Source organism: Miniopterus schreibersii (assembly GCF_964146895.1).
Source record: "Miniopterus schreibersii genome assembly, chromosome: 5".
NCBI classification, from domain to species: domain Eukaryota; kingdom Metazoa; phylum Chordata; class Mammalia; order Chiroptera; family Miniopteridae; genus Miniopterus; species Miniopterus schreibersii.
In genome coordinates this window covers 46,745,195-46,772,228 of record NC_138106.1, presented here as the reverse complement: position 1 = coordinate 46,772,228, position 27,034 = coordinate 46,745,195, and the positions used below count along the sequence as shown (strand labels likewise).

The 27,034-nt window shown below is 42.2% G+C and overlaps 1 protein-coding gene across 16 annotated transcripts in view; it reads left to right on the top strand.

Annotated features, from left to right (window-relative positions):
- KALRN (kalirin RhoGEF kinase) overlaps nucleotides 1–27,034 on the top strand; it is a gene marked incomplete at its 3' end in the record, with an annotated part of 571,907 nt that overhangs the window by 369,550 nt on the left and 175,323 nt on the right. For all 16 annotated transcript variants that reach the window (XM_081139141.1, XM_081139136.1, XM_081139139.1 and 13 more), the window contains exons 22-28: nucleotides 2,685–2,867; nucleotides 4,106–4,224; nucleotides 7,072–7,138; nucleotides 7,714–7,823; nucleotides 19,326–19,395; nucleotides 21,742–21,831; nucleotides 24,112–24,204. In XM_081139141.1, coding sequence (XP_080995267.1) covers nucleotides 2,685–2,867; nucleotides 4,106–4,224; nucleotides 7,072–7,138; nucleotides 7,714–7,823; nucleotides 19,326–19,395; nucleotides 21,742–21,831; nucleotides 24,112–24,204 — 732 coding nt within the window. The remainder of the gene's footprint in view (nucleotides 1–2,684; nucleotides 2,868–4,105; nucleotides 4,225–7,071; nucleotides 7,139–7,713; nucleotides 7,824–19,325; nucleotides 19,396–21,741; nucleotides 21,832–24,111; nucleotides 24,205–27,034) is intronic.

The following is a 27,034-nucleotide window of genomic DNA, read 5'->3' as shown; positions in this document are numbered from 1 at the left end:
TACCACCCAGCTCAAGAACTGTGATGATACTCCAGAGCCTTCAGGCTGACACTCAGCAACTTCTACAACTGCACCTGCCGCCCCAGCTTTATCTTCAGTTATTCTTCTATGCAGATTCCAGCTAAATGGATGTGCTGTCTTACCCTCTGAGAGTTACCTGATACGCTTTCTTGCCTCTGCACCTTTTCTATACCATTTCTCTGTCTAGAATATCCTTCCTTCCCTCTAGTTTGTCCCCTTTAAAAGAGCCCACCTGCCTGCCTCAGTGCCGCCGCCTCTGTGGTGCTGCCTGCGTGCCGGGATGTGGCCTGGCCCAGCCCTGCACTGCAGCCCTTGTCTGTGTGACCCTTAAGGCACCTGGTGTGGACTGTCCTGTTCTCCAGTAAGCTGAGTGCACTGTTACCTGCGATGGGAGCCAGCAAGAACCTGAAGGACAAGAACCACTCTTTTTCACTGACCTGACTGTATCTTTTGCATTGAAGGGAGTCCACAAACTTTTGTGAACATAAGGGGAAAAGGAAATTTGGGTAGATTTGAACAACCCTCATCCTCAAAATCTATGTTTAATATGATTCCTTCACCTTGACTCTCTCTGTTGTTTCTCCTTCTTGACTAGGCTATTTCTGTTAATGGGGTCTCTTTCGCCCATCCATCATGGTCCAAGTCTCAGGGCTACTTGGTGGTAGAATAACTACAGAGTAACAAATCCAGCTGAGTGCTTCCGATGAAAGGCAACAGCCCCTTGCCCACCCCAGTCCCATTTCCCAGAGGAATTCCTCTTTTAACCAGACAGCTTCAGTTTTAATCTTTATAACCAGTAAAATAAATTTGAAATGGAAACCAAAGTGACGTTAAACCACAAGAGAGTAAATATAGTGGACCTCAGGATTGAACAGGGCAGTGGAGCTCATTGAATTATGATGTTCTGCTCTAGGGAAAGATCAAGTGCAGGAAACACTGAATAGAAAAAGGTGCTTTCCGACAGCAACCCACCAGTGTAAGAATAAAAGTAAGACAGAGAGAATATGGGTGAGGATAAGAGGAAAGCAGAATTTCTTGTTGTGGTGTGCTACAGACCTTGGGCCTACTGTCCTCCAGTCCAAAAGATAATTTTACTTCTCAGACTATTATTTAAATATCCTTTTTTCCCCCTTAACTCTTAGGCTTTCCTGATCGATTTTAGACTTTCAAAACCCGAACTTAAGATAAAAGATGAGCACATGTTTTCTTGTTCAAACATCCCTCCCATTTCCATATCTTACCCAGCATGAAATCCCACCTACGGGACCTTTTCTGTCCATGCCAGCCCACCTTTCCCCCTTCCCCCCCGGTTTAAAATTCCTGTTGTGTAAACTATACATGTCTCATTTTGACATCCAATTACATAAAGCCCTGAGTCATTTAACTACTCTCTGTGAAAATCTTGCCCCCTCTGGAGATACCGGCTGTTTGGGGACATGAGTATCTTTTTTCTTCTTTTGTTTACCCCCCTAGCTTCTCCCCGCAGCCCTCTGCACGGTAGTGTGGACAGAGTAGAATGTTGAGCAAACTCGTGCAGAAATGAAATAACCCAAAACACATCCGAGCTCTACCTTACTCAGCCCTGCGAAGGATACCAGCTTCACTCATTCTTTTTTCTCTTTCTCTGTGGAAATGACAGGCAGATCCTGGTGGCAAAAGGGAGGACAGTTTACTCTTAAATCTGCTACTTGGATTTCTTTAGATCCTGGCATGTGCCACTTACCTGACCCTTAGAAAGCCTACTTCAGAACAGTACAGTGAAGGGAGAGAACTAGCAGCGATGGGACAGTGGCCAGCAGGCTCTGTCGCTCACGGGTGGTATGAACTTGGACAAGGCCTGAGCCTCTCAGCCTGTGTTTTTTTTTTCCATCTTTGTTTCAAAGAGACCCATACCACCTCCCTCCACCTACCTCCTAGGGATACTTTAAGACTCAGATCAGCCCTGGCCAGTGTGGCTCAGTGGTTAGAGTGTCAGCCCATGCAGGCACGGGTCGCAGGTTTGATTCCCAGGCAAGGGCATGTACCTGGGTTACAGATCAATCCCCAGCCCGGGTCAGGGCATGTGCAGTAGGCAACCAATCGATGTGTCTCTCTCACATTAATGTTTCTCTCTCTCTCTCTCTTCTTCCTTACCCCCTCCCTTCCCTCCCCCTTCCCCTCCTTTCCTCCTTTCCACTCTCTAAAAATCAATGAGGAAAAAAAATATAACCTCGAGTAAGGATTAATAACAACAAAAGACTCAGATGAGTATCAGATGTGACATTAACATGCTCTGAAAACTGATAAAGCGCTAAATTAATGTAAGAGATTCTCACATCAATAATTACAATGACTGTTGTGTATAGCTTGTGGAATTCTCACTGTGAGCACTGTTTCGGGCACCGTTCTAAGCGTTCTACATTGCCAGCTCACGTCATGCTCATAGCAACCTTATGATGTAGGTACCCTTATGATCCCTGTTTTGCGGATGAAGGAACTGAGGCACAGAGGGTTTAAGTAATTTGTTAAGACCTCCAAGCTAGTAAGTGACAGAGCTGGGATAGAAACCCAGGCAGTCTGTCTGTGAGGTACCTATGGCTGCTGTGAGGAGGAAAAAGGAGGCGGGAGGGTAAGAGCCGTGAGAGTAAATGTCATCTGGTAACTTAAACCATCTTTTGGGGCAGCAAACGAAGGAGAAGGTGAAACTTCTGATTCAGCTGGCCGATAGCTTTGTGGAAAAGGGCCACATTCATGCCACGGAGATCAGGAAATGGGTCACCACGGTGGACAAGCACTACAGAGACTTCTCCCTAAGGATGGGGAAGTACCAGTACTCCCTGGAGAAAGCCCTGGGCGTCAACACAGAGGTAGGTGTTGTACTGCCCAGCTGGGACACCTCCTGTCTCATCTCCTTCAGCACTGCTGCTGGCATTGCCATGGAAGGAAGCAGTTTCCAGAGCAGCCTTTCTGAGCCCTGGACCCCTACAGCATTTGCCTTGTGTGATTTCCTAGTGGAGGGATGGATCTTACTGAGCCATTCAGCCATTGGCCGATAGGCTCGAATGACTAGTGAGATATATATATTGCAAAATGGACTGGCTAGGGTTGGGGCTTATAGCTACAGAACAGAGTTTTTCTATGTGTAGAGTTAACTGTTGACTTTGAGGACTAAACCCTTTTTCTTGGCTTCATCAGTACCGTCATCTACCCAGTTACGTTAATCAGCACCTGATTAGAGTCCCCAGTATGCATAATAGTGCTCTTTCAATATTAAGGGGTGCAATTTGTGCAAAGGCCATTTGACATTTCAACTGAAAAGAGGTACTATTTGCCATGAAGCATGGGAAGACTGACTTTTAATCTCTTCTCTATAATAGGGGTTAGCGACCTATGAATTAAGAGCTGAACACAGGCTGGCAATTCAGTCCTAGGATTTCTAATCTTAAATCTTTAAATAGGCCCGTGCTCTGAAGCAGAGCAGACTAGAGAATAAAGTGGTCAAACCACTAAAATTGGAAGAATTCATGTCTAATCTATGAGATTTTTTTTTTTTCTAGAGGTTTCCGTCCTATATAGATATAGATACCAAACAGTGGTTGAAATAAGCAGGGATGGGCAATTAGAAAATTCAGTAATTGTTTTCTGTTTCCAAGGGAAGTTGCTTTTTTAAATAAAAATATTCGCTTTTATTATTTTCCCTTGACAATGAAAGCTTTCTTACATCTTTATGTGTTTCTGTTTCACATATATTTTAATGTATAATAATCAATCTTGGACTAAATTTGCATGTGTGTGTTTAGATTTAATCAGGACCAAAGTCCATGGAGAAATACGACACTAATGATCAAATGTATTCATTGTTTTTTCTTGCTATGGGTGTTAGCTCTGAACATTTGACCTGAACGTTTCATATCATTCTTATTTGGAAAAAAAAAAAGATCACATGAAGAAGAGTGCTTGTGGGTGGCAGTTTGTGGGAGTCCCCATCTTTTCGTCTTTCTCCATTATATTTATCTCTATTTTTTGCCTCTACAACCCTCCCCAGCTCTGCTTAGTTGCTTTCCCAAAGTGTCTCCGAGGTGACCTCTGTGCTCTCTGTGTGTAGGATAACAAGGACCTGGAGCTGGACATCATCCCAGCGAGCCTTTCGGATCGTGAGGTCAAGCTGCGGGATGCCAACCACGAGGTCAATGAGGAGAAGCGGAAGTCTGCTCGGAAGAAAGAGTATGTTTTGGGGGAGCTTCCACCCAACTGGCAGGCTCCTCATGACTATGCTTGGTTTTCACTGTCACCTGCCCCTTTTGACAGCCTGATGTGTCCTCATAATGACCTACAGAGGTTGGAGTGGACATGCATGATGCTCCCACCTACATGTCATGCTAACCAAGAACTATAGGTTACTGGATAGTGGACACAACAGATCGTACCTGCCACACAAAGCATTGCCAGATTACTCTGCTGTCTTTATACTGGTCTTGCACAGTTACATGTATCCAGAGATCTCTCAAGGGCTTTATGAAGACTGTTTTGACAGATTCCTTTTGGGTAATGCTGGGGGGAGATAGCGTTTCCTAAAATTAAGAAGCCCTAGGTAGACGATTTTATAAAAATGAAATAGAACCACAAGTCCCTTGGAGCTAAAGAAACTAAAGCTGTTCTGCAAAGTCAGAGCTTGTGTTTCGTCAGGGAAGTGTATTAGTTTGTCTGGGCTGCTGTAACAAAGTATGAAAATTGGGTAGTTTAAATAACATGAATGTACTGTCTCACCATCCTGGAGGCTAGAAGTCTGACATTAAGACGTTGCCAGGGTTGATTCCTTCTAAGGGCCGAGAGGGAAGGATCTGTTCCAGGCATCTCTCCTTGCCTTGTAGATGGCCATCTTTGTGTTCACCTGGCCTTCTCCCTGAATATACGCATGAATCCAGATTCCTCCTTTTATAAGGACACCCTTCATGTTGGAGTAGGCGCCCACCCTATTCCAATATAACCTCATCTTAACCAACTACATGTAATGACTGTTTCTAAATAAGGAAAAGGAAGAAGGCAGAAGATCAGAAACCCAGGGCAGTAAAATCAAAGACAACTTTCCCGACCATGTCAGATTCTCTTCCTTCTGACCTTCTTCCTCTCCGTGTTTACTAAGCACGTGCAGTGTACTCGAAACTTTGCTTGCACAGTCTCGTTAGTCCTTGCAGCAGTCCTGTGTGATCACCTATTTTATAAGCAAGCAGTCTGAGGCTTGGAGAAGCAAGTGCTCCCTCTAGTAAATGACAGAGTCATAATTTAGTTCCTGTGTGTCTGACTTCAAAGCTCATGCACTTTCCACTTTACCAATAGAGTAAGAAAATAGGGTGTCCCAAAAAAATGCATACACACACTTTGAATAATTATAAAGGTGCTGCTTATTAAAATACACTTCATTTTCAAAATTAAGCTATCAGTTGTTAAAGTGTATATATATATATTTTTAGAGGGCACCCTGTAGTAAAAGAGCATATAATTAACTCCTGCAAAGGGGAATATTTTTAATCACTATTTCAACTTTAATAGAAAGGCTACTGCTAGTACAATGTATTGCTTTAAGGAAAATCCCACCACAGTAAAGGTCCAGGAAAAGATGCTGCTCATTTTAATCTTGTGAAATTTCCAACAGGGGACAGTATGGGGGTAATCATTCTCAAAATTTTCACCTGATGAAACACTTGGAAATACTATCATGAAAAACTAACATGGAAAATCTAAAATAAACATAAATACATACTTGGTGCTAAATGATATATTGTTATGTATCACATGCCAGCTGGGAAACACCATTTCTAATAAAAACTTGTGAAAGAAGAGAGTTAGGTCGGTACCCTGCAGTGAAACCATGAATCCATCATAAGTCTACTGCTGCCTGGGCACACTTTGTTATCAGGGCCAAGGAGGAAGGGGCCCCCTCCCTGCAGATACAGCACAAGCTTCTCTTTATGGGAGGCTGAAGAGCAGTCACTGAACATCGTCTACTTGTGCTGTGCTTGTGATCACACTTCACGCACATCAGCCTGTGATACAAATGACCCCACTACACATAGTGTTAAATTGCAAGGATGATCTATGCCAGGGGTCAGCCAACTGTGGCCCACAGGCCAACTGTGACCCACCACCTGCTTTTTAAAAAATTAAACTTATTGGCATGACATTGGTTAATAACCACATGTTTTATATAGTCTGTAAGCTGAATATTCTTTTTTATATTCTTAAATGATTGAAAAATAGGAAAAGAATAATAATATTAGTGATGTAAAAATTAAATGAAATTCTTTTGTGTCCTTAAAGTTTTATTTGGACACAGCCACACATTGTGTTTTGTTTTTTTACATATTATCTGTTGCTCCTTTCACAGTACAACAGCAAAGTTTCGTGGTTGTAATAGAGACCAAATGGCCTACAACCAAGTTATGTGCTCTTGACTGGGAATTGAACCCTTGACCCTTCAGTCCACGGGCTGACTCTCTAACCACTGAGTCAAACTGACCAGGGCTATATCTGGCTCTTTACAGATAAAAGTTTGCCAACACCCTCAGCCTTGGTGGTGTCTTAGCACTTGTTTATTTTTAGCTTTTAAACCTGGTTTAACTTTTATAGTACTGTGAATTGTTCTGGTGTAAGTCAACAACCCTACTAAACAGAAATCACCCTCTGGGAGCTATTAGAGAAACATAGGAAGCTGAGATTGAGGCTATCTAGTTGATGAGAATGAATATGCAGGGTGCTGCACACTTGTGCACATGTGTAATTGAGCACACATACATGTGAGCATGGAATCACAATGTGGAAGAACTGGGAGGGAAAAGGGAGAGAGAATATGGAAGTAGCTGAGCACAAACCTGCCAGAGGGATACAGAGCAAATGAGGGACTCACATAATACTCAGAGGCAAGGAGTTGTGAAGAAAGGAAGAGACCTATCTTGGTAAAGTAGAAAAATAGGACACCCAATAATGTCATAAATGCTGGGGTGGGGAAGTGAAGCTTGAAGGAAGAGAGGTATTATATCTCTAACCAACTAAACGCCGTGTGTTTCCTTCTAGATTCATAATGGCTGAGCTGCTTCAGACAGAGAAGGCTTATGTAAGGGACTTACACGAGTGCTTAGAGGTAAATCTTGGATGAAATCAGTTCACAGTGTATGAGAAAAATGGCATCCTTGACAGCGCCAGGTTCTTGAGAGGAGCTCAGTGCTCTTTGTCTTCCCCTGGAGCTTCATGAATAAAAAGCCAACGGGAGGAAATCTTTCTACCGGAGTCAGTAGTAATTGCATGGGAGTTTAAAGTACTTTTGAAAAGAGACTTTCCTCAGACTTGAGCTAGACCCAGCAAAAAAGTATATAAGACCCTTGAGTTCAAAATAAAAACCATGGCACAGTCAATGAACTTGAGTCTGAAAATCTGCCTCCTCCCCTCGACCCACGCTCAGACGTGTACACATTTAATAAAGAAGAATAGTGTGGAGTTTGTCCTCTTGCTGGAGGTCAGGATGTGTTTCCCTGGCAACCATTCAAGCTAATGGAACTCCGGTTTTCTTTCTTTCCGTCCTGCTTATTTACCATCTCACTTTTATACTCTGCATGCGTTGCTGGTCTGAGTCTTGTACCACAGTGGGAAGGGCTGTTTATTTCATCTGTATGTCATGTGGCAGTTCTTGGCGGTGATGAAACTGTTGCTGTCTTGTAGACCTACCTGTGGGAAATGACCAGTGGTGTGGAGGAGATTCCCCCTGGGATCCTTAATAAAGAGCACATCATCTTTGGCAACATCCAGGAGATCTACGACTTTCATAACAAGTAGGTTGGTGGAGGGTTTCCAAGGAGCACACTTAGGGCCACACATACCCAACAACAGGGCTTCCCAACATGTCGATCAAATCTGCTTGGAAAACCCTGCCTAGAAAATTGTTATCTGTTAAATTTTCCAAGTCAGTGCTGTCAGACTTCTTTCTCCCTCACCCATATTTCTCCACAATTGTCCAAAATTACTGTTTACATAACCTTGTCAGATTATGTAAACAGTAAGCTCTAGGAGGAGAGTGAAGTGTTCAGCAGTGTTCTCCTTAGAGACCTAACTGGCAGCATCTTTGTACCCAATCAGAATGATAACCTGGCTTTGAGGAAATGAAAGTAGCTTTTCCTCATTAAAACCGTGGGACATCCTGACATTAGAATTCACTTGAGGCCAACTGTTCTACCTTGTGAGTCTTAGGTTTCAAATTCCATTGAAGTTCCCATTCAACCTAAATATTTCCTCCCAACCACCCATCATCTCAACCAAAACAACAATGTAGAAAAGATGATGATGATGATGATGATGAAGATGATAGATAGATAGATAGATAGATAGATAGATAGATAGATAGATAGATAGACAGATAGATGATAGACAGATAATCAAAATACCTGATAGAACACATTTTTTGACTTAGAAATTATCTCTTTTCATGCCTATTTCATAAGACCCTAATAAAGCCATTTTTGATCCTTGATTCCAAATTCTGTCATCTGAGCCCAGCTCAGCATTATCCCATCTCCCCCAGGATATCTGAGAAGAGTGGGACTGGTAAGCAGTAAGTCATGTTACTTTACTTTTCTGATTGATGATCTCTGGAATTTAGTTAACAAGTCTCACTTTCCTCATATTCTTACCAATTTGACTGTCAAAGTGCAAAAATCTAGAGATCACAAGGTACGCTTCCTCTGAGCCCTGCTTTTTCCACATCAGTGAATAAAGGGAAAATATATTCATTTTAAAATTGATCAGTTATAACAAAATATCTAACACAGCCATGCCCCTTACCTGGTTTTACAATATTACCCTATTAAACCATGGTAAGCAGCTTGGTTGTTTTTTAAATAGCTGAATGTCTACCTACCAGTTACAAAGTATAGTTCTAAGAAACCCTTAAAAAAAGTGAAGTTAAACCATATAGAATGCTGCATACTGTAGAGGAATAAATTCAGTGATCAAGAACACAGCTACCAAGCAAATGTTACCTATTTATGACATTACGAAGAAACAAGAAGAAAATAAAAACCAGCCTCTGAGCAACCGAAAGAGCTACCACAAGATAAAGTCCTACCTTTTCATAGAATCACTTTACCTCTCGGTTAGATTGTTTGGAAGTTCAAGCAATTTCCAAAGAACCAAGTAAGAATCAAGAACTTGAGCAAGTAGTTTGATACCAGCAGCATAAAGTGAAACCTGACAGGAAAGAAGACAAACTGCAGTAAAAATAGGCAAAAGAACCAAAAAATCAGAGTGGTCACAGGCCATTCATCATTGGTGCAAATGATTCTAATCCCATCACAGAGCTTAGCACAGCCATGGTCTCACAGGATAGCATAATAATCGACATTAGTAATAACCCTGAGCCACTAGTATTCTGCATTAAAAAGCAAGGAACTCTGTGATGCATTTAGAAAGCTATCCACCAAAAAAAAAAAAAAAAAAGTTTTGAATTATCCACAATTTAAAGGAACATCTAAGAAAATCAAGCCATGTGTTAATTTCATACAGGATCTGGAGGGCTAAGACTTTACTCATAATGTATGCTTCCTACTTATGCCATACAAATGATGAATAATGGAGAAAGCATAAAACTTCTACAATCTCTAATAAATAAGGGATAAAATGGCAATTAGCCCAACTTCAAAAATGCAGGAACTGTGAACTTCCATAGGAGACCACGTCTTTCACTGCATAACCCCAATACCTGGCACGCAGGAAACTAAGTAAATATTTGCCAGATGAATGGATGGGCAAAAAATAGAATTACAATTTGCAGACTTATGGCTAATGTTCTTCAAGTCATAATTCAGTCTTTTGTTTATGAAAGTCTCAAGATAGAGAAAACCGTTAGGTATGATTTCCCCCTATCACTACCAGAACGTTCTAGACCAGCAAGATGATTGACTCTCTGAATGGAGGAGTTTCCTGGGAGCTTCTTATTGGGAGGACCATACAATGGTCCAGACACCTGTTTGCTCTTCAGGAATCATTTTCTGAAATGGTCACTTTTTAATGAGAATTTCTAAGGGTTTTTAAAACCCCAATTGCTTGCACCTTTCCAAAGTTACAATTAAGTGTAATCTAACAGAAACATAATCCTCTCATTTCTGGTGCATAGCTCAGGTTTTCTGCCTATACTCCAGAGAAACAGGGAGGGAAGGAGGGAGGAAGATTGGGAGTTGGAGGGTTAGAGAGGCAGAGGGATTGAGATTGGCATTGCCTGGATAACCCAATTAGCTGAGTCACTAGGAAATTAGTACTTAGACCTAGGGTGATATGGTATTGATCCTTTTAAATGGTGTCACTTTGAAAAATTACAACCAAGGTTAGTTGTGTGCATGCGTGTGTGTACATCTTTCTCAAGGACCTTTGTCTATGTAAGTATTGAATGGAGAAATTCCCCAGCACCAAAATTTCTATGCAGAAGAATGATTTAACATGTGTAATTTTTTATCTTTATTGTTGAGAGTATTACAGATGTCCTCCCTTTTTCCCCCCATTGTCCCCCTCTACCCGGTTCCTACCCCACCCCACCCCAGGCCTTCACCACAACATTGTCTAGAATTTAATACATACAAGTAGTGGTTTTAATACAAATTGGAGTTTCAAATGGAATGATACTTGTTTTTACTCTCCGCTCTTTTACCCTACATCACCTTTCTACAGAACTGAACATAAACATCATGAAACTTATCTACACAAGAACTAGATCGAGTTCTTTTGCTCACTGCCAAGCATTCCAGGAGCATTCGGATACGACAGTATATTCCATAAGTGCATCCCCAAACAGTGATGGCTGTGTTAATGCAGTCTCCCCACTTTGGCTAACTTACAGCTTATAATTCAGGAAAATAATTTATTTTGTTTGCCTTGATTACTAGATTTTCAGCTTTGGTGAGGACAACTGTTCATTTAAAATATTTATTACCTTCACTGAAATCTGAAATCTACTTTTTCCTTTTTGGTCATTTGGAAATACTGCCATATAACATTTTTATAAAATCTCTGCTGTCAGGCTCAGAAGGTCTTTTTCACTATCGAGTACAACCATCTCCATTTCAAATAAAGACACTGAGACTCAGAGAGGAGCCAGTGATTTGTCCAATGTGTGCCCCTGCCCCTTAAAGATTAGGCATAGATTCCAGGGGTTTGGTCTCCCAGCTCAGTGCTCTCTCCCCACCCCCCACTCCACAGACCACCACTGGGACTGCCAAATCTGGTCGGTTTGATTCATACCTAACCAGCTTTCATGTGGATCCCCACATCTGAGGAACACTTCAGTTCATTTCTTCCATAGTATGTCATCCAGGTCCTGCACCCTCCATTAATTTTCTGACTTAAGTCCATTTTCAACAAGACTTGGAAAAGCAAGTGGGGAAACCAATTACCCAGGCTAGATATTTCTCCTGCACACTCCCTCCCTCCAGACCTGGCACTCCCAGCCTGGCAGTCACAGGCCCATGGCTGAGGGAACAGGGCTGGAGCAACGTGGGACTGAGCTGGGAACATTGGCCAGGACAGGGTCATGCTAGGGTAGCAGGTGGACAGGGTCAGCCAGGAGCAGAGGATGGTGTGCAGCAAGGGGTGAAGACATGGAAAAGGAAAGGCGGGCCCCACGTTTTCATCATCTTCCTTGAGTTCCTTCTTGGGCCAGCCCCATGCTGGTTTGGAGATGGAGCTGGTACCTGTGATGAGTCAAGCCCGGCCCCTGCCCTCTGAGTTCCAGGAATTAGTTAGGTACCTGTTTTAAGGATGGAGGTGAGTACAAATGCAGTTCAAAGGAGCAAAGAAAATAGCCTCAGTGGGACTAACTGAAAGGTTTACTGAGGAGAGGACATTAAGGTGGGATTTAAATAAGAGGACATTTGCAGCAGAGATGGCTCCCTCAATTAGGCGGGAAAGTTAGAACAAAGCCCCCCAAGGGAGGAGAGTGGGGAAGTGTAGCAGGGAGGCCGCAGAGGCAATGGCAGGAGTCTGTGGGTGAGTCTCAACCATGGGTCCGTGTAGGGAGAGGTCCGGCTGTCAGCTCCCAGCTAGACTGTGTCCTGTCATGTCTGTGTCTGTGAGATTGAGGCAGAGGAAAGGAGAGGTGCTGGGTGGACGTAGTGAGAATTAGAAATTGAGGGAGGGGGCACAAAGGAAGGGAGGAGAGAGACCAGGTGAGGTGGGAAAGTGGGATTAAATGCCCAGATCGGGAGAAGTGCAGTGCGTGGATAACGGGGGAAGGAGAGACGGGGAGGGGTAGAGGAGAGGGTGGTGTAATGGGTGCAGGAGATAGGTAAGTAGATAGATGGGCAGGTGGAGGGAAGGAAGGAAGTTGTAGAGGCCGTGTTTAGGGGCAGAGGAAGGGAGAGATGGATAAAGGCCTAGCCCTCCCTGGGGCTACCATCGTATTGCAGGCAGGAGAATCAGCAAGATACTTTTCTAACATTTCTGACATGAGCCAAAGAAAATGATTATACATTATGTCCTGATATATATGATAGGGAATCACTGTGTGTGATGTGTGCTGATATTTTAGGCTAGATTCTGTTCTCCCCTCCCTCTCCTCACCCTTTTCCTCCTCCTTTTTGAATGCTGATTTACACTCCCCACCCCCACCCCCATTATATTGATTTTACAACGCCTTGAAACACTGTGGGTCAATCTATAGCCACAAGGCAAGGAGCTGACTCCACCAGGTGCTGAGACACAGGACTTGCAGCCACAGCATCAGCAGGGTTGCACCGCAGGCTGCTGCTGCTCCTCCCTGCCTCTCTACCCCTTCCCAAAACACACTCTCCCTGCTAAAATACGCATATTCTATGTTTTCTGTGCTGCTTCTCCCCTCCAGATGCCTTTGGTATTAGTTTTATCTCATTTACAGAAAATCATAGAATAACAGAATATAAAAGCCTGGGGAAAAGCCTTTAGAGATAATCTCGTTCTTTTCTACTCCCTTGTTTTATAGAAACTGGAGCTTATACAGGTTTGTGACCTTCCCAAACCAATCAGTAGCACAGCCAAAGAATGCAGGTCTTTCTAACGCCCATGACATCACACTGTCATTTTCTGAATATCCACATGTCAAGGAAAGAGGAGAGGGGAGACCTGCTGTGATTTTTCACGGCACTAAACCCACACTTGAGGGATAACTGCAGGCTGTACACAACCCATCAGAAAGGCTGTAGAGGAATGGAGCTGTGGTTGCATTGCTGTGTGATTTTTCTGTATCTGTCAACATTGGTATGGTTTTGGATATTGGGGGAATACACAAGGCAAGACAAGGTCTAAACATAGATTTGGACGTTTCAAGTAATGTTGATATTAGTTGCACGCACTGACTGCTTAGCAGCCGTGCCTAGTTGCTAAACAGCACATTAATGGATATGTATAACATTAAATGTGAGGTTAATTTCTGTATTTTATTTTAACATTAAACTTGTTCTATATCTATGCAAACACTTCTTGATTCATCTGATCACACAAGTTAAACAAAATTGGAAAATATTAGCAAAACCTATTCAACAGGTAGCAGTGCATCCAGGTAAACTGCTGCTTGAGGGTGGAGGCTGAGGGTGGGCAATAGGGGGAGCAGGAGTCCAGCCCTGCACGCCTTTCCCCTTCATCTATAACCTAGGCCGAGCTTCCTGGTGTGCAGTGAAGGGGCAGAGCCAGGAGATTCTCACGGCCCGGCCCTGGTGATGGAACTGCGCTGAAGCTCTTGCATGCGTAGTCCCACACCTTCCCCTGTGCACGTGACTGATAGTTTTGTAGCTGCTCCAGTATGCTAACCAGCTGTCCTAGCCCCTGTGATCCAGAGCCTCTTACAGGCTAGGCTCTGAATCTGTCTGGTGGCTGAGGGGTTTTTTAGAAATGATCCCTATGTGTGTGAAAGCAGGAACCCAGCCTGCTTTGATAGGAGGCAGCACTCCCTGCGTCTAGGCGAGCCCGATGCCTTTCTCCCCACCCAGCCTCCAGCCTTATGTATCCTCCTTGTTCTTCTTTTCCCCACCATGCCATGGCCTCGCCTTCCTCTTCTTCCCGCCTCGGGCATTCCAACACACGCTCACACACGCACATGCACACACACACATGCACATGCATACATAACGTCATCAAATATACTCATGCAGGCTGCACCCTTGATGTCAAGGTCTGGCTGCCGGACCACGTTGTGAGTCCCTCAGAGAGGGACGCAACTTCTCTAGAAGCACTGAGACTATCAGCCAAATTTATCTTTGGAGAGAACAAAATCAGAATGGCTCAGGGTACCTTTGAAATGGTGCTGTCTCCATGGTGCTAATGATAAGCCTCAGAAAGCTTTTCTGTCAATAAGTGTTTGAGGTTTCATCTTCTGGGACTCTGCACAAAGCCAGAGGGAAGCATCTTCCTCATGAAGCGACTGCATAATACACTGCATTGTAATGACTTCATAGGGCAGTGACATTGCTCAGATCTTTACATTTCTTTAAAAGTTGTATTCATTTCTGAAAGAACCGCAGACATTCACACAAACACTTAAACTTTGCTCCTTCTTTCACGATTTATTACATATAATAATTGAAATGGTGAGGACCAAGATATTGCCATAACAGATGAGATGGAATATTCCATCATTGATAGAGTTCTCACCTCCTGGGCTTTCATTTAAACTTATCATGTCTATTTGAAGTAGGTGGAATGATATTGATGAGACTTACATAATCTGTCATCTTCATAAGCTTCAAATTTAAAAAGCAAGATAGAGTTTAATAGCGCCACTTGCCTGCAACAAGTGCCTTGAGACTGTAGTGAATATCTTACTCAGAGTTTTGAAATCATATACCCAGCACAAGACAGTTTCTTTAGTTCTTAACTTTTTTATTTAAAAATTCAGTCACATAGAGTCAATGTAGGACCTGCCAAGTGGAAGCACACTAGAATCTCTCAGTCACCTTCAAATGCTGGTCTATGGGCTAGATGCATTAGGATTCCCCAGCCAGCTTTCTAAACAGTGCAGATACTCAGATCCTACCCCCAGGTGGCAGTGCACAGCCAGGTGTGGGGACCACTAACCACTTTTCCAAGAGTGTTCCTTGAGACAAAGTCTGATACTCCCTCCAAACGTGTTCCACTCAGAGAAGTTTGGGAAGCACTGCACACGATATCACTTCAGAGACTTATAACGTGCCTAGTCGTATTATAGGACTGTGGAAGTCATGCAGTAGAGAAACCAGCTTACCCCGCATTTCCAAAATTTAAATGATGTGTGGCCTTGGAATTTAATTTTTGCATTAATTTCCCAAACTTAAATGATATACAATTTTGGAATCCAATTTTTGCACTAAGACCCAATCAAGATTTTCCCAGGATATGGTTTAGGGGAAGGTAAGCTACTACAGATTTTTAAACAGGGAGAGCTCCCTAAATGTGTCTCTGAGTGGGGGAGAGTGTGAGATACGTATGTTTATCAAAGCGAGTATGGTTGTATTAAGACTGGGAAGCACTTATCCTGATGAACTAATGTTTATTTAGTGCCTACTGTATGCCAGGCACTGGGTTGAGTTCTTTATGTGGATTTATTAAATTCTCACAACAACCCCACCAGGGCGTTATTTAAAGATAAGAGAGTGAAGCTTTGGAAGATCCTTCACAACTGGAACTAAGTGTGAACTCTAGTTATTTAACTTGTGCTTGGTTGTGGGAGGAAACGAAAGTGAGACGTGGGATCAGTAGAAGGGTGAACTAGTGATGGTTGCCGTTAAAACCTTCATTTTCCAGAAAGGCATTAATTATAGAAATAATACTCTATGCATTTAATTCAGTGCATTTAATGCTTTTGTTTTTGAGGGTTTGAGCACCCTCCCATAGGTTTTTGATAACTGCTATCACAAAAAATCAGGGTATTGCTCTATTTAAATAACAAATTTTTAATAAAATTGCTAGCACTGTTTTCAGCATCCAGATTAATTGCCAATTCTGTGGTTATAATTACTACTGTTTGTTTAAAATTAATCATAAGTAACCGGACCACTGACTTTGGGTCATAAGTCAAGGAAAGAGAAAAACTCTCCCTGAGTTTATTACGGGTATCCTTGCAACTTCTAAAACAAAAATATATACAGATGATATATTATAGAATTGTATACTTGAAACTTAGATAATTGTGTTAACCAATGCTACCCCAATAATTTTTTTAAAAATAGAAAAATATCAACAACAAAACGAGAGCCAAAAACACACCCATTCAGTTCATAGACTACACCTTAAATTAGTAACTACAGTTGCTTCTGAGGAGTTGCCAGGCAGACAGGATGGTTTGCTTTTTATCATGTACATCTATGACTTACAAAAATAAAATTTAAAATGATAAAAATACAACAAAAATCTAATTTTCTCTCCCGTATGGAATCCAGGTTGTTTTACTGTTCATTTGATCACCCTTGGAGAGAGACGCCTATCTCCCATGAGAGTTGGAGTGTAGGGCCCTGGAGTGAGCTCCTGAGAGTGGGAAGTGGAGGTTTCCTGAAAGCATTTATCCTAGTGCCTGGGGCCTCCAGATTCTCCCCTTCCTCCTCTCTCTCCTTTCAAGTTCTCTCTGCCTCCTATGTTCTCCTTTCTCTAAGCAGTTTGTTTTCTGTCACCAGTCCTTGCCCTAGAATAGCTCCTCAGGTTTTCTTCCCCAACCTCCTAAGTCATTCCAGTCCCCACCCCCAGGCCCTGTTGAGTCCATCATGGCTCAGAGCTGGATTTCCGTTCATTGTCTCCACTGAGATTTATATTGAAGGCCAATATGAGAAATGACCATGTAAAGAACCTCTCAACACCTTCTGAAAAACTGCTAGTGAAGATATTGTACATTATATTATTTAGTGTTCTTCATGCAAAAGAGTCACATAATAAGAGTCTTTTAGAATTTAGTTCCAAAAGTAAAAATATATGTTAAAAATAGATTAATATTATATTAATATTTTTAACATATTGTTATGGAAATTTTCCAGAATTAACATATTATATATACAGTAATGAGCCAGATTGCCTTTCTTTGCAATAAACAGGATGTTTCTTTTTTGGTCTTGAAAAAGGTTTAATCCTCAGTTATAGCATTGTATAATATTTTTTCCTTTTTCTGTTTTGGAAGTTGTATTACATATATGCTTGTCACCTGCAATTTTTCTAAAAGTAGTAGTAATTGCGATTTTTGGAAATTTTCCAGGATTATTGACTTTTGAGCTCTGCATATTTGTATTTCAAAAGCTCAAATTGCATTATAATTATTCCTATTCCATGATTCAGTTCAGGATACTTTAAAATTCACATGTTAGGGGAAAGGTAATTATCATCAAATGGGTACTGCTAGGAGTCACCCAAATTTTTAAGTGACTTTTTCTTATGACTAAATATCAATTCATTGTAGAAAATTTAAATTGCAGATAGATAAAAATATATATGATCCTGCCAATCATTATTAGCATTTTGGCTTTCCAAATATGACTTGCCAAATATTTTTAAATTACACATATGTATTTTTTAAACCAAAACCAACATCTTTCTGTGTCATTGAAGAGAGAACACAGAACCCATAACCAATTGCAATTATACTGTCAAAATGCTTGGGCAGTAGGAGCCGGTAGAAGAAATCAAATTAATAAAATTAATTTTTTCAATGGTAGAGGTAAGTTGAAGAATAATTCAGAACTGCTTTATATCATTTTATTTAACTTTTGAATTAATTTTTTAAATCAAAATTAAATATAAAATATAGATTGAGAAGTCCTACCAACCACTATCTCACCCATTCCTTCACCTGATTTCCTATGATAAAAATTTTTTCTTTAAACCACTTTATTGCAGTATGATTCACACGTAAAAGGCTGTACACATTTAAGTTATACAACTTGACGAATTTGGGATAAGTATACATCCATGAAACCATCAAGGCAATAGACATATCCCTCACCTCCCCAAACTTTCTCCTGTTATCATTGCTGCTATTATTATTATTATTATTATTATTAGTCGAGAACACTTAACATAAGATCTATATCTTAGCAAACTTTAAGTATACAATGTAGTATTGTTAGCTAGAGGTACTATGTTATATAGTAGATCTCCAGAATCTACCTTGTATAACTGAAATTTTACCCTTTGACCATTGGTTTTCTGGGTTGGAAATAAGAATATGTATGTCCTACTTAGACAAAAGGCAGCATATTAGATGCATTCTTCCATACCTTTCTCTTTTCACTTAATAGCCGCCCTGGAGATCTAACATATGAAAACATAGAAAGCTTTGTCAGTTTTTATAGCTATGTACTATTCAGCTTTGTGGATGTACCATAGTTTACTTTGCAACCTGCAGACCATCTTTTGCTGCTATGAACAGTGCCACAGTGAATATACGTGTATATCCATCACCTTATACACATGCGAATCCAACATTAGGAAGTTTTCCAGGATTAAAATTGCAGAGACAGAATATTGATAGAAACTGTCAAATTGTCCTTTGTAAAGATTACACCATCATTCATTTCCATCAGTATGTATCACCACAGCCTCATAATTATTTATTTGAAAAACTCCGTGTGATTTTTAAAAAGCTAATTCCATTCCAATGATGCTGGCTTATTAGAGTTTATATTCTCTGAGCTCAAACAAATTGTTTAATATATTAATTTGAGGTCAGTATAGCCAGCTCTTTATTATTTACTAGCACAGAAAGCCATGACACAGATGTCTATAATAGTGGATAATTCAGTAGTAAATCAGTTCAACTTGGAAATGGATTGTAACTTTTTCTCTATTAATTTTTTTTTTCCTAATGATGTCTGCATTAGAAAACACTGACTCATCATTTTTAGCACATACTTGCTATGGTGGAAGGCCAAGAATTAGAAGTTGTATAGGATTAAAAATTTTTTCCACTTTATCTCTGGGATTGTAGATGATTCTAACTTGTTCTTTTTGATATTCATATCTATATCTTTAAAATGTTACAATGTGTTCAGATGACTTGTATAAAAAATAGGTTTGTAGTTAAAATAAAAGGCCAGAACAAGTATAATATTTCCTTATTTTCAGCCTGAGGAGTATAAACCCCTAAGGGAAACTATATAATTTTAAGTAGCTCTAGTTAATCAATGTGCATTTTAATGAAATTAGTCCCAATGTATTTAAAACTGCTCTTGACCACGTCATCCCTTAGTGGAGAAGCCATGTGTACCGCACGGAGGGTTTAGGCGGTTGTGTGAGCCTCCGCATCACCCTCTGGGGGCGGGGGCGGCAGCACAGAGATGCCTGACTCAGCCTTTCTCTCCCTGCAGCATCTTCCTCAAAGAGCTGGAGAAGTACGAGCAGCTGCCTGAGGATGTGGGACACTGCTTTGTCACCTGGGTAACGCACCCCAAATCCTGTTTCTCCCATTGCCCCGTGCTTTCCAGGAGTGCAGATGGTACCAGATGGCATCACTGTTCGGTGCCTGCTCTGAGAATTTCTCCTGACATTCTAACACAGGGCCAGGGACTGCAGAAGGCCATGAATGGATCTGAGAGGAACAGCCCCTCCCTGAGGAACAGAGTCCTCTTTGGGAAAAGTCCTTAGACACTGTGTCCAAGTGCCGTGTTAGGTTTTTAAGCACTTTCTAAAACTAAAATATCAGGAGACTGGAACAAGACCACCATCCTTGATAGAGAACTACTCTAGCTCCACCCACTGTTTTTGTTTTGGTTTGTTAGGGTTTTGTTTGTTTGTTTACCTAGGTGAGGATTAGGGAATTAGAATTTTAGGAGTACATCAAGCCACCACACCATTGGTTACATCTTCTTCCTTGCTGGAGAAGAGCGCACTCCTTGGGTATCCATCCCAATTCTGACCTGCTAGAGGAGTATCTGCTCTTTCTTCTAGGTGCTATTGTCATGGGCCAAGTAAATGGGCTGCATGTATCAGGTTCTAATTATGTAAATGGAAACGTTATTTTCATTACCATCTCCACATCACATTATCCTCAGCCATGGTTTGTGATCTGAGTACAGAGATCTCCAGAGAAGGCCACGTAGGACACTTAAATGCAACTGAACATGGAAATCCTTCTCCAGGGTCAGGAGTTCTAATATTTAATAATTATTTTCTAATTATAACTTCTGCTCAAAATGGGTGAATTACGTTTCAAGAATTAATGATTCAAGAGTTAATGCTCTCAACAGCCTATAGAATAGGCAGGGCTATGGTTGTGTTTTATGTTTTAAAGATGGAAACATTTCAGATGAGCTGTGAGATCCACTAGTCCACTGACATATATCACAGTCAGTTCCACAGTTCAGGACCTGTGTTGCTTTCTTTTCATGAGCCTTCCCATTTGCTCCCTGGCACTAAGAAGTCTTAGACTGCTACCTTATTTTGTGCTAATACATTTTCTACCTCTAAATACATGCACACATCATGTTAATGCTGATAAACAATTCATGATTCCTTGCACAGCCAATGTAGAGGAGAAAACAAGATTGACCATTAAGTGAAGGGATTTTTTAAAAACCCTGTTTCATACAATTTGTGAATTTGCCTTACAATGAACCATAAGTATGATTTAGCAGCATCTCTTTAGGGATGATGAATGCCTCCCAGGTGGTACAGAAACCCAAAAATTGGTTTCAGAAAACCTTTGGTGATTGCATAAAATATGCACATTTTGCCAAGCATTTTCCCAAGATGACTTTAAGTCTTACAATCTTACCTATGAATGTAGTGTAGGAGTAAATGGTAGAAAGAGTTATTTGTAACGTATTAAAAGGCTATGACCAAGACACCTGAAGTCCACCTCCGTGGGCTCCACCACTTTTGAACAGTTTTCACATCTGTAAAATGGGGACAATGGTAATGAGTCTCACCACATAGGGTTCTCTTGATGTAAAGCACTTAGTGCTGGCATAAATGAAACCTGCTACATATATGATGCATATTCAGGCTGCTTTCTTAGAAGAGGACATCCCAAATGTTCTGTAGGCAGCATTTCATAAATGGGAAAGTACCTGGTGGCCAAAATACACATACTTTTCCCAGTGTAGCACTACCACAGAGGGTCCTGAGAGAAATAAGAAATGAATTTTCACCAAGCCATAAGGTTCTTGATGTAAAATAACAATCTGGTTAGGACTCATTGTTCAGACCCTGTCCCAGAGGGTCACCCTGCTTTCCTGTCCCCCCATCATTGCTTCTGAGAAGCTGGAGATGGCGGCATAGTCAGTTGACACCCCCTACAAATTACCCCCCCCCCCATGTAGACATTTGGAGTAGAGCAGATCTAGCTCTGAGATAGTTCATTTTCATTCCTTGATTTTTGCTTTCAGAGCAAACACTGTCATTGTTCAAGACGTGAGGCACGATTGTAGGGAATCCCAAAGAGGGGATAATCTCTAAATAAATTCTGTCCAGCTGCAGGATACTTCATGATATGTGAATTGGTTTTGCCAATTCTTTCCAGCATGACTAGTATTAAAATGAAAGTGCGCTTTCTCCTGCTGTTAGGAAAAAAGCATCCAAAGTGTGTCTGGGGAGCATGGACCGGATAAGCCCAGAACATTTGTCACAGACAGTCCTGTGTCACACTGTATCAGGGTTTAACTGATATCAGGGTTTAACTGTATCAGGGTTTAACTGCACAGCCCTTACTGGACCCTGTAGGCACAGTCAACAGAAGGAAACAACGAATGGATGCTTATCTATCATTGTCTTTCTTCTTTCTAGGCAGACAAATTTCAGATGTATGTCACCTACTGTAAAAACAAACCTGATTCCAACCAGCTGATCCTGGAGCATGCAGGCACCTTCTTTGATGTAAGCTGTGGTTTTCCATTCTTGAGCCACTGAGGCGCGTGGAAACGCTTCATTGCTCTGGGATGAGTTACTGTCCTCTTTTCCTCACCTTTCTTTACTGGCCACCCCAAACCTCTCTCTCATGGGTAGGGCATGGAGGGAAACAAAAGCCGCGCTGGTCTTTTGTTTTACCCCATCCCATCTCAAGTGCTGTGCTTTTGGACAAGGGATGTTTGCCTCCAGCCTCAACTCCAAACCAAGCTAGCTGTAAATCTGTGTAGAGGATCCTGCTATGATGCAGGTGTTGACTAAGATGCTTCTCTTCTACTTAATACACAGCTCCCTCAAATGGGGGGTTCCCAACGTGTGGTCCTCAGACCAGCCACATCACCATCACCTGAGAACTTGTTAGACATGTATATTTTGGACTCCCCTCCAGACCTATTGCATCAGAATCTCCAGGGCTAGCACCTGACAATCTGAGTTTTAAGAAGCCCTCCAGGTGCCTCTCATGCCCACTCGAGTTTGAGAATCACTACTCAAATGCAGTTGTTTCAACCTTGGCTACACATTGTACAGATATATCGCATTCTGTTTCTCCACTCATCAGGTGATGGACATTTGGGTTGTGTCCGCCTTTTCCATATTATTAATAATACTGCAGTAACATTGTGTACAAGTTTTTGTGTGGACATATGTTTTCATTTCTCTTGGGTCTACAGGGTGGGGCAAAAGTAGGTTTAAAGTTGTGAGCACTCAAAACAGCCTATTCTTGTGTTATTATATATTAATTATTGTACTATTTTCCATATGAGCAACTGCAAACCTACTTTTGCCCCACTCTGTAGACCCAGGAGTGGAATTGCTGGACCATATGGTAACTCTGTGTTTACACTTAGGCCTTTACAATAACCTCCTAATCAGTCTTCCCATCTCTATTTCCCAACCTCCACCCTCTTCGTTGCTATTAGGCTTAAATTTCTCTTTCTGAAACATTGCTTTCACCATGTTTTCCTTCCATTTAATGTCTACGGTACTTTACATTGAGAAGCTCACCATCAAATCCTAAGTTTTTATTCTAGCTCAACCTCATCAATGCCCCAAAAGCATCTTGCTTATTTAGCTGTGTTTCACTTTTTCTAGAATACAGGTGTGCATCCTCTATACCTTTCAGGCATGGTCCTCATTGTCATCTAAATACATAACGATTACTTCTTGTGTATTTTTCTTTATATATTTCCCCTTTGTAGAGTACCATTCCTCCAACTTTCTGCTTCACCACCCCTGCCTGTCCTCTAAGCCCCAGCCGAAGGCTTTATCTCTGTAAAGCCACTCCTGGACCCAGGGACTCTTCTCTAGTCTCCCTGGTGGTAACCAATGAGACTCTCCATTCCCTTTTTCTCTATCTCATGTGTGTGAGTATTGTCAGCTAGTTAGAATATAAGGTTCTTAAGGGAAGGGACTAAAATATTGCCTTTTCTAATGTTCACAGTCCTTCAAACTTGGGGAGTGGGAGGGTCATTTTGGAGGTAGCATAGAAAGTGGACTAAAGTGAGAACTAGAGCCACAAACAGCAGTGGAGGCCATGGCTGCAGCCTGGGCATGAATGACATGGGCAGTGTTGGTGGAAAAGGCCAGCAAGGACTTGCCCTCCCCGGTGTCAGGGATCACAGAGAGAAAGCAGCTGGAAATGACTCTGGTTCCCAGCTCCGCAGCCCTGAAGAACCAGGGAAGCGCCTACCATTCGTCCCAGTGAGCAAGATAAGAGGGCGGGTGGAGAGTCTAAGCTGGGATGTGTTAAGTCTGGAGAGAGGAGGAACGAGAAATGAGATCTGTCCTTGTGCAGCTTTAGGAGGGAGACCCCAGACCGATAAAGACTCGGGCGCCATCAGAGTAGAAGTCAGAGCCTCACTCTCTGCCTTCCCTTTGTTCTCATCTTCCCTTATCCCCCTTTCATTTCCTCCATTCTGGGTTGATTTCCTTCTACTTCTGCTGCTTCTGTCATTTATCTCATCACTTTCTTTTTTTATCTTTGTCTTCATTTCTTAAGTTCCATTTGTTCCACAAATCTGCTTTCTTCCCCTAAAGTTTCTCCCCTTTCTCCATCTCTCCTTTTCTTTCTGTGTATATATGCACCGCGGTCTCTCATATTTCTCTTTCTATTCCCCTCTCCCCATCAAAGAGCAGTTTCTCATAACTGCCTACCCTCTGCTTTTCTCCTTTCTTCTTGCCCCGCCTGCCTCCTCCCAGAACACACATACGCATGCCCCCGTGTCTAACGGTGCTCCTTTCATCCTGCAGGAGATACAGCAGCGGCACGGTCTGGCCAACTCCATCTCTTCCTACCTAATTAAGCCCGTCCAGAGGATCACCAAGTACCAGCTGCTCCTGAAGGTACCTCCCCTCCCCTCTGTGGCTCCCCCTACCCCACGACTGCCCAGGCCCAGGGAGGCCCAGCTTTGTCCAGGGATGGGAGAGCTTCCACCTGAAGACATGCCCTCTGCCTTGAGCAGAACCTCAGAGATGAGCCCATGCTGGCATCGCAGGCTCCGGACTGCATGTCCCATCCCATGAAATTCCAGAGGCTTATTCACTGAGGGAAAGAGGAGAAATGGGAGCAGGAACAGGTTGTGACTGTTCCTACACTCACCCACCCCTGCACCTCTCTGAGCGATTGCCACCCCAGCCACTGCCTGGTACGTAGAGCCTGTCCTGTCCCTTTCTCCTGGGGCAGGTTCCCCCTGCTGGCACCTGCTTCTGACAGGATCAGGGGTCAGGGTCTCAGGCGCAGTGCCAGTCTGCGTGGGCATGGAGGCCCAGGGCAGCACTGCCATTGCCTTAATCTCTGTCTGTCAGACTGTGAGGTTTCTGAGGGAAAGTAGTTGAAAAGTGAGTATTAAAACACAGTGACACACGGTGTCCATAGGATCCCATGTATTAGAGGTTCTCCTGGAACCAATCAAGAGATTGGGATTTCCTCCAAAGTCTTTTCTTTAAAAGTCAAATAATAAAATCATGTAAACTCCTAAGTCATTTGGGCTAGTTCTTCTCAGAAAAGGATACACTGACATATGACATTTCTCCACAGAAAGCCCGGGAAATTGATGTTATAGGCAGTTATATAACCCCGGTCTATCCTAATTCTTAACGTGTAAAAGTGCACTTTTCCCTAAGTTTGAATATTTTGCTGGTTGCTCCTCAAATGCAAAGGATAGTGAGAGGCATATTGTAAGCAGTATAGTACCAGAGAAAAATCTAATGAAATTCGCTCACATTTATTTATTTTATTTATTTACTTATTTATTTATTTTTTAAATATATCTTTATTGATTTCAGAGAGAGGAAAGGAGAGGGAGAGAGAGATAGAAACATCAATGATGAGAGAGTTATTGATCGGCTGTCTAACCCGCAACCCGAGCATGTGCCCTGACTGGGAATCAAACCCCGATCACCTAGATCCTAGGTCGACGCTCAACCGCTGAGCCAAGCCCAACCGGGCTCGCTCACATTTAGAGATGCCTGCAGAATCTCATATATTCTAGCTTCACTAAACCTGGAAAGCAGTCTAATTTCAAATCTAGGTTTCTAGTCAAGTTAGAGAGCGAGCCCACGGGTCTCCCTGGCTCAGCACCTGTGGTTCTGGGATGAGCAGAGTGGGGGCAGCAGTGAGCCTGTGCCCTCTGGGTCAGGGCAGGGCCAGGAGCCATCCTTCCCCATCAGCCTTCTTCAAGCCCCCTTCCTGTCTCCAGGAAGAGACTATGGGCTTCTCCTGCCAGGCGCCCAAGCCCTCTGGCTCTGTGGAAATGACAGAATGGCAGTGTGGCGTGGTGCCCACGGCCTTTACAGAGGGCTAGTGTGAGGAATAACCATGTGCTGGACACCTCAGCTGCTTGGGCAGAACTGCTTTTGGAGATGTCATCCTCTCTGTGTTTTGGAGTTTCTTATATAAAGACTCAGAATTTCTCATAAGATCTCAGAGTGAGGCATTGGCAGGGTGGGGGGGTCTCTCCTGAAAAACGGATATGCTTTCTACCTCTAGATCACAAGAGCTTTAGGCCCTTCTTTGCCAATGCAGATAGTCAGCATTGAGTTCTGGGGTTGCTCACCAGTAGTTTCTCCTTAGCCCAGAGCTCTGTGCATAATTATCCTCCCCTTTCCTATCCCACAGAATGATTTTTCTTATGCCAAAAGATTTCTTTAAATTTACTTTTGTTTTTTGGGATTTTTTTAAATTTAAGTATCCCAAGCCTTTTCAGGAATTGGGGGGGAGGGGGAAACAACTCACCCATCTCCACTGACAGTGTCTTAAATCAGTTGAGATGCAGCTCTAAGAGAAAGGCGGCTTTTCACCTCTCCCTTTTAAGCCCATAAGGCTGAGGTTCCTAGGATTAATTCTGTGACATGGACAAGGGAGGGATGTGGAGAATGGATGGGCTGCCCTGAGTTGTGCTTTAGGCAGATGGAGGGGTGGGCTCTGGGCCTTCATTCTGCATTGAATGTTTTAGGAAGACGTGACTGTGCAGGTAACTGAGAAGGGAAAAAATAAAGTCATGGGAATTTGTGGAGAAGTGGTAGAATTATTGGGGAAAACTCTTAAGATAATTTTGGCCTCTTTTAAATGTGCTGGTAGCATAGTGCCTGCTGAGTAAAAGAAAAATAGTTTGCTGAGCTGTTCCTATAAATAAATAATATGGGATTTATTTTCTCATTAAAGTCGGTTTTATTCCAAATAAATTGATATTTAATTATCAGTATCCTCTGGGGTTCCTCACTTTAGGTGTTACACGAAAGTAAAAACTATTTATCAGTTCAAATGTTCAATATTCTCTATGTAAATCTGCTACAGCTGTCCTTTGGGGTGTAAATGAAATGTGGAGCCTTCTCTTTATCATAAACTATAGCCAGGATCTGAGGAGAACTTATTGGCTCTGCTGGGTGATTAGTGGACTTGCCAAATTGCTTTGGGGGTTCAACTAATTGGTGTTTTCTGTTGTAAACTGAAGCATATTTCTTATTTCTCTCTTATGTTTCTGCCTAGAAGTTCCTTTGATGATGTATGAAAACGGGTTGGGAGGGTTAGTATGAGAAAAGCAGGGCGAGGGGTGGGAATCAGAGAAGTTCAAGTTGGCAGAAGAAAAGCAACTTTCTGAACAGTGATGCCATTATACTGACCGGTGCCAAAACAGAGCTGAGAACTGACTGATTCCTTCTACCTCCCAAACAT